This window comes from Sceloporus undulatus, chromosome 1, assembly GCF_019175285.1.
Source record: "Sceloporus undulatus isolate JIND9_A2432 ecotype Alabama chromosome 1, SceUnd_v1.1, whole genome shotgun sequence".
Lineage (NCBI taxonomy): Eukaryota > Metazoa > Chordata > Lepidosauria > Squamata > Phrynosomatidae > Sceloporus > Sceloporus undulatus.
Genome location: NC_056522.1, coordinates 28,990,815 through 29,002,634, shown reverse-complemented (window position 1 = coordinate 29,002,634; position 11,820 = coordinate 28,990,815). Strand labels below are relative to the sequence as shown.

General features: G+C 39.6%; 1 protein-coding gene across 1 annotated transcript in view; it reads left to right on the top strand.

The window, feature by feature from the left end:
• Positions 1–11,820, top strand: part of SLC3A1 (solute carrier family 3 member 1) — a 28,045-nt gene that overhangs the window by 3,773 nt on the left and 12,452 nt on the right. The window contains 4 exon segments of the mRNA XM_042446850.1: positions 2,887–3,066; positions 4,263–4,417; positions 8,919–9,044; positions 11,388–11,507. Coding sequence (XP_042302784.1) covers positions 2,887–3,066; positions 4,263–4,417; positions 8,919–9,044; positions 11,388–11,507 — 581 coding nt within the window.

Sequence of the window (11,820 nt, the reverse complement as noted above, 5' to 3'; positions counted from 1 at the left end):
AGGATGATGATGATGCAGTTGGCCCCTCGGTATCCAAGGATCCAGATCGACAGATTCTACCACCCACAGCTTGAAAATCTTCCAAAAAGTTCCCAAAGGCAAAACTTGATTTTGCCATTTTATAAGGACACTATTTTACTCCATTGTTAACAATGGTTCGGTGTGTGTGTGGTGTGTGTGATGGCCCGGAATCAAATGCCAGTGATAGCAGGGCCCACTGTCTTGTCAAAAGTTTAATCTATTTTAATTTTCACTTTTTGTAGTTTTTAGCTGTATTGAGTTTTGAATCCCAATTTTGGGAGAAAGGCAGGATTGCAATGATGATGATGATGATGATGATATGATGACTGGGACTAAACAGGCAGCAGCCATGTTCGTTCTTCAATCATTAGAAGTTTCATTGGTGAGACCTTCAGAAACTTACTTTTTCTTACCCAGTTTACCTATAAAGCATAATGGGTCACTAGGAGGACGAAATAACAGGAAAGAGAGCCCTTTACAGTGCCCTGAACTTGATGGAGAAGAGTGTATTATTAAGTTGAAGTCAACTAAAGACTGTGATGTACTTTTAATCATGTGCAGTTTGTTGATGTTTGTCCCACGCGGGCTCCCATGTTTGGATTATGTCCAAGAAGAACATGAAAGATATCTGTTTAGTTCCAACTAAAGCAACGCTGAATGGTGAGTCAACATGTACTTAAATCCAATTGATTAAATTGCCCTACTTTAGTCAGGACTAATGGATTTAGACAACAGTTTTACCTGGAAAGGCACCAGTTTCCTTCATCTAGAAATAACTTCTAGAACTTTTAATTTCAAGGACCATTAACTTGGAATATTTATAAGATGCAAAGGTAATAATTTCAGGCTGAACGTACAAGATTTTATTTTCTGTTAGGTAAACTGCTTGTATGTTTATGACCATCTTTTCCCCTGTGACCACTTGATTACTCGCCGGTTCCCAAATGACTTTATCCTTTCTCAACAGAGTTGGTGCATATTTTTCATAGCCTGATACCAATGTTCTGGCTGAGCAAGTGGCTTGATGCTGTTGTCTCTGGCCTGGTAGCTATGAGGTTGAGCTGACATTCCAGAAAAGGACAGCTGAAGCTTTGGGGTGATGTACAGTGGCCATGTGTCCTCCATTAAAGAGGGTAGTCTACTTTGAGGACTGCTGTTCCAAACCCACTTTAAAGAATGATGGGAGTGGCAGGATTTGAAGTTGCCCCTTCGTGGCAGACTGAATGTAGGCTGCCAGACAGGAGACAGAGCAGGAACACTATCAAGTGGTATCAGTCTTCCCACAATAGTGAAGCATTAAATTATAGTCACGTGCTAAAATGCACACCTACACATTTCATTCACAGCATGTCAATGTTATGAACATTTATGAAATTATATTTGCATTTAGTGATCACTCCCTCCCTTTTTGCATGGTCACCTAAAGGTGAGCTGTGTCCATGTTTGAATACTTTGAGTATATGGCCAGCATGGCATAGGGTTTGAGAGTTGCACTGTGACTCTGGAGACCAGAGTTTAATTCCCAGCTCAGCCATGAAACCCACTGTGTGACTTGGGCAAGTCACACTCTCTCAGCCTCAGGGGAAAGCAATGGCAAACCTCCTCTGAACAAGTCTTGCCAAGAAAACCCCATATTATAGCTTCGTTAGGGTCACATACGTTGGAAATTACTTGAAGGCACACAACACATGCTTCATCATTATTAATTTATTTAAAGTTGGACCCAGCATTTCCAATTGGACTGCTGCATAGTAGCTGTGTGAAACATCAGCAGCCAACCTAAAGACCTACAAAATGCTACCCCTCATGCGTGTGGTTTTTTAAAATAGTCTGGGGCCCTTTCACACAGTACATTTATAGTACTATGATTCCACTTTATCTGTATGGCAATCCATGAATCCTGAGGTTTATGGTTTGGTGAGGCTCTAGAGCTCTCTCGCTAAGATTCTTAATACCCCTCCCTCAACTATGAATCCTGGGATTCCAAAGGAACAGAACCATGTGTTAAAGTGGAATCATAGGGCTATAACTGGTGCAGTGTGAAAGGATCCCTGTTTTAATTTATTGCTAAAGAAGAATAAGAAGGAGGAGCCATCCATGTGTGTGTGTTGCATGCACTGCACTACAGCCTGGCTGCCACCATGAAGAAGGCCTTCTCCTACTTCTTCGGCTTCTGATAAAGAGGGTCTCGAGTAGGATATAAGTGTAGTGTTGTCCATAAATAGCTTTCATTCTTCCACTATGACTGAATCATAAAATAATTTTGTTTACATCATCATCATCATCATCATCATCATCATCATCATCATCATCAATTTATTTATATAGTGCCAAACAAGGTGCTTTACAAATAAAAAAGCAACAAAACATTAAAATATAAATTTATATTTTATATGAGATAATATTTATTATATCTTGTATTAAAACATTAAAACAATTCATAACTACACTTAAAAAGGTAAAATACCATTACACGATAAAATGGTATTAAAACAGTTCATTCTAAGACAATACAGCACCCACAGCCCTTAAAAAAACCTTACTGTTTTAAAAGCCTGTCTGAACAAAAGCTTTTAGCGTATTGATGGAAAGATGATAAGGGGGGACCCATTCTGGCCTCCTAGGAAAGGAAGTCTAGGGGCAGCCACTGAGAAGACCCTGTCTTGTGTCCCCATCAGTCATGCTTGTGACAGTGCTGGGATTGCGAGAAGAACCTTTCCTAACTAACTCAGAGCCCAGGTTGGCTCATATAGGCTAGATAGCATGGATTGAGCCATAGACCTGAACATTGGCTTTCATAGTACATCCATTTGTACCATGGTTAAAGGAAATGTATGTCCTCCCATCCCTTGTTTCTCTAACCAGGTATCCAAGAAAAACTAGATTATGTCCAGTATCTCAACATAAAAACAATTTGGATCACATCTTTTTACAAATCCGCTCTGCAAGACTTTGGATATGGAATAGAGGATTTCCAAGACATAGATCCAATATTTGGCACAATGAAGGATTTTGAGATCCTGGTTGCAGCGATCCATGACAAAGGTTGGCTTTGCTATCATGGGACAGTGCCTCTTTTCAGAGCTTGTGTGTGTGTATGTGTTGGAATGGTGTTACCTGAGTTCCAGATGAGCCCATTTTCTAATTATGTTTCCATAATGTAAGAAGAACCTTGATCTCATGACACCGATTTTGATCCAAAGGCACCCTACCATGAGTGGAAATTAGTTTTCCTCTTATTGATGGGCAAGGATGTAGAAGGATTCATAGCTTCCACCAGTAGTTTATCTAAAGTTTCCTCCCTCACAACCTGTGTCATCTCTAAAGATTCCCATACCCTCAAGATCAGCTTTTCTAAGGGTGCAAATGGAAGGAGGAGATTGGGAAATATTCTTTCTGCCTACCCCGGGATACGAAATACCCAGGTTACGAAATTTCCGGGATACGAAAAAATCCCATAGGAAATAATTGTTCCGGGTTACGAATGTTTATTCGGGTTACGAAAAAAAATTTTGGTGCTTTTTTCGGCTTTTTCGCACGAAACGCGGCTTTTCCCCATTAGCGCCTATGGCATTTCGGCTTACGAAGGCTTTTCGGGTTACGAAAGCGGCCGCGGAACGAATTAATTTCGTAACCCGAGGGAGCAGTGTAATTACTTATATCTAAGCTATAAGTTTATTTTTTAAAAAATAATGTGTAGGGTCTTTTCTGAATACACAGTTATAGTGTTATGATTCCACTTTAACTGTGACGGCAATATCCTAAGGAATCATGGGATTTACAGTTTAAAGATGGCACATTTAGAAGTGTCAGCCGGACCACTCTAGTGCGTCACCAACTACAAATGCTAGGATTCCACAGACTGCAGACATGACAGATGAAGTGGAATCATAATGCTATAATTGGGTAGTGTGAAACAGCCCTTGGTTGCTAGAAAACTGTGTTGTTTTACATGCCACTTAACCCCATTTGTCTTCAGAAATTGGATCTTCACAGATCCTTTTAATAGGTTGCTTAGCCATTCTGTGTAACAATGCTTAATATTTACAGCATTTTCCTCTAAGTAGGTTCAACTGCTTTGTATGGATTAGCAAAATAATCTTTACAGTAAACCCCTTTGATAAGTAAACATTATTTGTTCTTGTACATGTCTTTTAAAAAAATAACCTATTATGTCTCTTTGAAGAACAGTAAATATGCATGTTGTTTGACTTGCTGTTTTCTGTATCTTGACATGTAAGGTATAAAAGTGATAATGGACCTAATCCCAAACCACACTAGTGACAAACACAAGTGGTTCCAGCTCAGTCGCAACCGGACTGGAAAGTACACCGATTATTACATCTGGCATGACTGTGCCCATGTCAATGGGAAAACTATACCACCAAATAACTGGGTGAGTGCAGAATTCTGGTTTTGTGCAGAAATGGAATAATATGTGATTGTGGTGTAAAGGATATAGATTTGCATCATTGTGGGAGCAAACTATGCCAACATTTCCCCTCCTGGTGTCTTCCAGATACATTTGGACTACAAACTCCATCATCCCAGACAACATCCCTGCTGGGTTGGTGATGGGAAATGCAGTCCAAATACATTTGGATTATTAATACATTTGGACTTATGGTGGGAAAAGGAAATCTTGTAAATAGCTCTCTCTGGCATAACTCCTGGTTATGTTAGCATTAGTGTCTTTAAGGCCAATGGAAAAAGAGACATCTGGTACCTCATTGAGAAACAACTCTATTCCCTGATATTCAAGAGTATCCAAAGGCTTTTGGGTGCAGCTCCATCTCTTGCAGGGATGTACATGCAGTCATGCAACTACTCCTGCATACCCAGGGCAATAGAAGCTACTGCTCCTAGAAAAAACACCAGCTGTTCTTAGGTGCCCATATACTTATATGGGGAAATAAAGTCTGTCAGATAGACTTTATCTGCCTGGATTCTTAGATTCTCAGAAGGGGACCTTCTTTCATGTCTGATGGGGACACAAAATAAGGCAGCACTAGGGGGTCCTTTCCCACCTTGTGCCTGGTGGACCACACCAGTGTGCTTCAGTATGCCTGAAGTGACATAATATCACTTCTAAACACCATTTTGAACAAATTTTGGGCAATTTTAAAAAATTCAGTGTTTTGGGGAGGTTTGAAGGATTTTGGAAGGTCAGAGGAAGGACACCATTGTGGTATGGGCACATTTTAGGTGGTTTGGGTGCAAAAAATAAAATAAAATAAATAAATCCAAAAACCACCCTGTGTGGTTTTATTAGATTTAAAGCAGTAGCAGTAAAATCTTAAAAAAATAATTACACTATTTTAAAAGTGTTTTCAAATTATTTTAATAGTTTTTTAATGTTAATACTATCAATAAACTATCAAGAACATTAAAAACTATTAATTTTTTTTATTTTAAAATAATTTAACCTTTTGGCTTCTTTAATGGTATGCTTGTTTTAATTTGTAAGCAGAGTCATGGCTGTGTGAAAAAGAAAGGGATGATGACGACGACGACGATGATGATGATGATATGCTGGTTAAACTATGCTCCACCAATATAACTATTGGTTTTTAATCTCTTATCTGCTTCAAGGGCAGATCTTTTGGGTTTGGCATGGACTGAGCATGAAACTCAGCCTTTGCCTGCAGGGTGTGTTTTGTGTGGTCATTTTCTAGTTCACTTAGGGCTCCTGCTTGAAAAGAAAACAGGAATTGTAAAGTTTTCAAGCAATCAAGCAACACTCATAAATAATAAGAATGAAGTCTTTGTTTTTTAGTATAGGCACAGCAACACTAAATAGCTAATAAATGGACTTGTCATAGGTACAGAATGAATGAATATCAAGAGCTAATGACAGACAGTCAGGAAAATAATATGTTAGATCTACTTGTGTTGTCTATTAGCATAAAAGGTGCAGTTTTAATTAGGAGCTTAGCTTTTGCAAACGGTCTCTGCTTTGATTCTAGAAGCTTAGCTTTGCTAGTTGCACTTTAGATATGCCTAGCTAGGGGACATGAATGCATTAATTACATATCAGTTTGTTTTGTGTCTAGCCATCCAATTATTACTAAGCACAAAATCCATATATAGGTAAAAGAACCTAAATAATAAAAAACACATTAAACTAGTTACTACTGAGTATAGGCATGTGAAGCTTGCTACTGCTAACAAAACCCCTGGGAGATCAAGGAGGGTGTCTTCTGTGTTGTTTGTCTGGCTGTCCGAACATAGTTGAATGCTGCCTAACTATGTACCTATTCTCCTGGCCACTAAGTGATGGATTGGAGATGGAGGTATGGGATGACTCAGTCTGTAACAAGCAAAAAAGGAACATATGGAGGCGTAATTTTCAATTATTCCTCCATATATTCCAAATAGGATTCTGGCCATAATGGAATTTCACTACGCAACAGAAATATTTATGCAAGGAGTATTTACTCTTTAAATGTAAAGTGTGTTAAACAGCATTACTGTAAAAACAAAATTTTAATTGCAACCATGCATCCCTCAAGAGCTGTACCTTGTTCCTAAAATCGGGAACATGCCGTATTCCATAATTTCCAAGACCAGTTTATCATCCATTAAGAGCATGATCATAAGCATGATCCAAACAAACACATTTAGGATCAGTTAGTTACTCAGTAACAGCATTTCAGATCTCCTGCCGCTGTTGATCTGTGAGTGTTCCCGAGTAAAAAAGGCAGTGAAGTTGGGCTTCTTGTGAAATATTTGACCCTCTAAAACATGTGTACATTCACTAAGTGGCTTGTTTACTAAAGCATTAACTGGTGTTGCTTTTTCTCCTACTTAGCTTGATTTTAATCCTTTTTGAGTCTGCCTTCCTTGCCGACTTTTGTCCTGTCTCTGTACAAACCTGTTGGCAGGAGAGGACACTCTTCATATGACCGGTTTGTTCTGAGATTCTCCCTTGTTCCATGGGCATCCCACCCCAGGCGCCTTCTCATCACAGCTGTCTCCTCTCCTTGCCAACCATGACATCAGAATAAAACAAACCAACTCATTGTTAGATTATTTGTGCCTGTTCCTATCACATAAAAGATGTCAGAAACTGGTTTTACTAGAATGAGCACTCTTTCTTTGCCACTTTTTAATGTGAGATTGGAATAGTTTGAGAAAAGCCTGCCTATCTTTTGCAAAGCCTTGTCCCATTTTACCAGGCAGTCCCTTTCATTTGTTGAACTGCAAAACGCAAACAGCGATTTCAGCAAATAAATAACCTCCCCGCCCTATTGTTTTATTTTTAGCATTTGATCCTGTAGCGGAGCTATATTTTGCAAAATGAGCTTTCATAAATTGCTTTGTATTTTGCAACACAAATTATTTGGGTTTTGTTTTGATCTTCATTTGGACAAATGAAAGAAAGGTAAATTTCATTTTTATTTTGTCCATTCTGAATGGTTTCTTTTGATTATAGTTTTGGTTATAGTTTTTGGAGCCTCCTTCCTGAATTATATCAGGAGAAACATAAAATCTGTGTCCGCAGACAGGAAACTGTCTGCTACTGAATAAAGCTTGGATAAGTAAATTTTTGGATCACACTGTCTGTAACCCAACAGTTAATCCATTCCTCTTCTCAAGGGGAGGGGACATTTTTGTTTGAGGAAAGGGTTCAATGAAGAGCAAGATCGAATGCTGAGTGACATGACATGAATAATGAACACTAGGGTTGGCGTCACCCAGTGTGGGTTATTCATGGTGTCACCCACATTGACCTTCCATATCACACCGTACAGAATCCTTAGTAATATTTCTGTATTAATATTCCCTATAAATCATAACTCCCATATATCACTGGATGTAATGGCAATAGTTGTGCCATAAACAACTGGCAAAATTAAAATGCTATCTTTGAATTACAATATCATACGCACAGCCTAAATGTATTTACATGTAGATAGTTTCATATGGTTAAAGTGACATTTTGGTAAGATGTCATGTTTTTAAAGAAAATTTAAAAATTTAGGAAGAAACTCTTCTAGAACATGGCCACATAGCCTGAAAACCTCACAAAAAACTAAAAATTTAAAAAGATTTTTTAAATTTAAAAATATAAATATATAAATAAATAAATTTTAAAAATCCAGCATTTTGAAGGGATTGAGGTGAACACCACAGCCTGTTTCTGCCCAAAGACAGATATTTGGAGAGCACTGATGTCACACACACACCTTAGGGTGTCGCCTAGTGTGTTCTGCATCCCCTGCACATTGCTTGTGATGTCCCTGGATATGATCCCCATTATGAGACTGACTGGAATTTGTAGTGGTCTGAGCTTGTAATGGAATGAAGATTCCCAGACAGTAGGATTCGTGATGGTGTCTGTGCGTGCACACGCGCATGCACACACCTCAAGCCATCTGACAAGTTATGGCAACCCCATGAATTTCATATAGTTTTCTTATTCAAGGAATACTCAGTTGTGATTTTGCCAGTTCCTTCCTCTGAAATATAGCCCACTGCACCTGGTATTCATTGGTGATCCCTCATCCAACCATTAGCCAGAGCTGATCCTGCTTTGCTTCCAGGATCCAACATAATCTGGTGCCTTTAAGACATTTAGGCATGGACTGGAGTAATATTCAAAATTTCCTCAGTTCAAAATTCATCACTGTTTCATGATGACATCACAGCATAGCCAACTATCCATATGATAGGTGGAAAGTTTCAGCTGCCCATGTGGTGTCCATTTTTTGCTTGTAGCTTAATTGTTTTCTTCTATCTTTAATTAACAATTAGTAATTAGAAAAAGACAATTCATGTAACATATATTAATGGAGTGTGTAGGCTGAGAAAGCTTATGTCTGTGTTGAGCATTCTAACAATGATAATTCTGAGTAATTTGATAAAAGGAGATATTGTGCTTATTGTACAACCAGGTGAGCATAAGGGGGAATTCCAGTTGGCAATATGACGATGTGAGAAAACAATGCTACTTCCATCAGTTTGGAAAAGAACAGCCAGATTTAAACTTGCGTAACCCAAATGTTCAAGAAGAAATTCATGTGAGTACCAGTGGAATTCTTCTTACTAAGAAATTTAAACAGTCCTCTTATCAGGCAATATGATTTGATTCAGCTGTTATACTAACTACTAATTGGGTGAGGAATAATGAGCATTTATCACCAGTTTTATTAGTAACACTACATCTATGTTGTTTTCGCTAACATCACCTAAGTCAGGGATGGAGCAAGAAGTCAGGAATTTAGAAATGTATAGTAGAATGGGGGTAAAAACGAACTAAGTTACGACATCTCTTTGGTACAGCAGGCAAAGCTGAATGTTAGAGTATTCTTCCATGAGAAAGACTGCTGAATAGAAAACAAGTTTACTGGCAATGGTAAAACTTCCACTCTGATATGCTGGAGGATGGGAAAGCTTTGCTATGGGATTTTATCAATCATGTCACATGAGCTGGACTATATTTGGATTGAGAAGGAATTTCAAAAACTCCAGTCAGGGAAACAAGTGAAAGGAATTGTAGAATTACAGAATCATAGAGTTGGAAGAGTCCACAAGGGACATCTAGTGCAACACCCTGCCATGCAGAAATATACAATCAAAGTAGCTTGTTTTCTGCTCCTCCAGAGAATAGGACCCAGAACAGTGGATGGAAGCTACAGGAAAAGAGATTCCACCTCAACAGTAAGGTGACAGTAAGGGCTGTTCGACAGTGGAACAAACTCCCTCGGAGTGTAATGGAATCACCTTCCCTGGAGGTCTTTAAACAGAGGCTGGATGGCCATCTGTCAGGGATGCTTTGATTGAGAGTTCTTGCATGGCAGAATGGGGTTGGACTGGATGGCCCTTGTGGTCTCTTCCAACTCTACGATTCTATGATTCTTCTCCTGACATATGGCCATCCAGCTTCTGAATGAACATAAGGTTCACATTGCCTGAGGGCAGTAACTAAAATACAATGTGCAAAAAAACTCTAAGGTCTGGATCCGTTGGTGACATCTCAACCAGCAACATTTTAGTGACACATGCAAGCATAATTCCATTTTATGCTTGTGCGTGTATTGTTTTGGTCCCTGTAGAAGTTAAACTTAGGTAAACTCATTAGCTCTTTTGGTTTTTCCTACCATCTGTATGCCGATGACACCCAGTTGTATCTTTCCACCCCCCGACCTTTCTCCAAGGCTTGAACAGCAAGTTTCGTCTTGCCTCACAGCTGTCTCGCAGTCGATGGGCCATCGGCGTTTGAAGCTCAACATGTGCAAGACGGAGCTTCTTGTCTTTCCTCCTAAGCCCACCCTTCAACACTCCTTTTCTGTCTCTGTGGACAACATTTCTATTCAACCAGTCCAGCAAGCCCGCAGTCTTGGTTTCATCTTTGATTCTTCTCTGTCATGTATCCCTCAGATCCAGACCACAGCCAAGGCTTGTAGATTCTTTTTGTACAATATTGCTAAAATCCGACCATATCTCTCCGCCTCTACTGCCAAGATCCTGGTCCATGCCCTAGTGATCTCACAACTTGATTATTGTAACGTCCTCCTGGCTGGGCTTCCTCTTTCTCACCTCCATCCTTTAATCTCTGTCCAGCATTCAGCTGCACACATTATCACTTCCACCCACCGCTCTGACCACATCTGTGTTGGCATCCCTTCACTGGCTCCCCCTCCCTTTCCGCATTCAGTACAAGCTCCTGCTGTTGACGTTTAAAGCCCTCCATGGGCTGGCCCCTCCTTACTTATAAGACCTTCTTTCTCCTCACCTTCCCACTAGGGCCCTCCGTTCTGGTAGTCAAGGTCTGCTGTCCCAGCCCAGGATTTCCTCTGACCCATCCCGGATTCGCCCCTTTTCACTCACTGCCCCTCACTCCTGGAACCTTCTTCCCTCGCGAGCAAGAGCCATCACTTCTTTAACCAGCTTCAAAACGGAGTTGAAGACCATCCTGTTCAGAGAAGAGTTCCCAGGCATTGCATAATTGTCGCTTGCTATTTGATGTTCTTTTGATGCCTGTTTTATCGAACCATTTCCTGTATTGCTATGTACTTTATATGTATTAGCCTACTAGCCCCACCACCTTTCCCTTCTCCTTTTATGTCGTGTCTTTTTAGATTGTAAGCCTGAGGGCAGGGAACTGTCTAATTAAAAAGATTGTATGTACAGCGCTGTATAAATTTACAGCGCTTTATAAATAAAGGTTAATAATAATAATAATAATAAGTATGTACTAACAAGCATCAACGCTATATGGCATTATGTGTAGAATCCTGGACCAACTTAAAGCTCAAAACTGCAGCATCACTTTGTGATGTTTGAATGGCAATATGAAGTATGCTTTGTTTAAACCATTTAGAAATAAACAAATGCCTTTTTTCTTTCTTTTTTATGTTTAGGATGTTATTAGGTTTTGGCTTGGCAAAGGCATTGATGGATTTAGTATTAACACTGTTAAATTCCTTCTGGAAGCAACACATCTGAGAGATGAGCCTCAAGTGAATAAATCCCAAAATCCGGTAAGTTTTTTCTGTTTTGTCTTCCTGCAAGAGATGGAGGGGGGGGGGGGGGAGTAAGGATCTCTTTCACATGCCAGTGGTAATAGAATATTTTTGATTGGTGTTGCAGTTGTCAGACTTGTGGCTAGCATATATGTGTATTTGTAGTAAGTGTGGCGTAAATGATCTGAGTGTTGGATTACGACTCTGGAGACCAAGGTTTGAATCCCTTCGAAACCCACTGGGTGATCTGGGGCAAGTCACACTTGCTCAACTGAACGCAAAGGCAAACCTCCTCTGAACAATCTTGCCAAGAAAATCCCGCAATAGATTT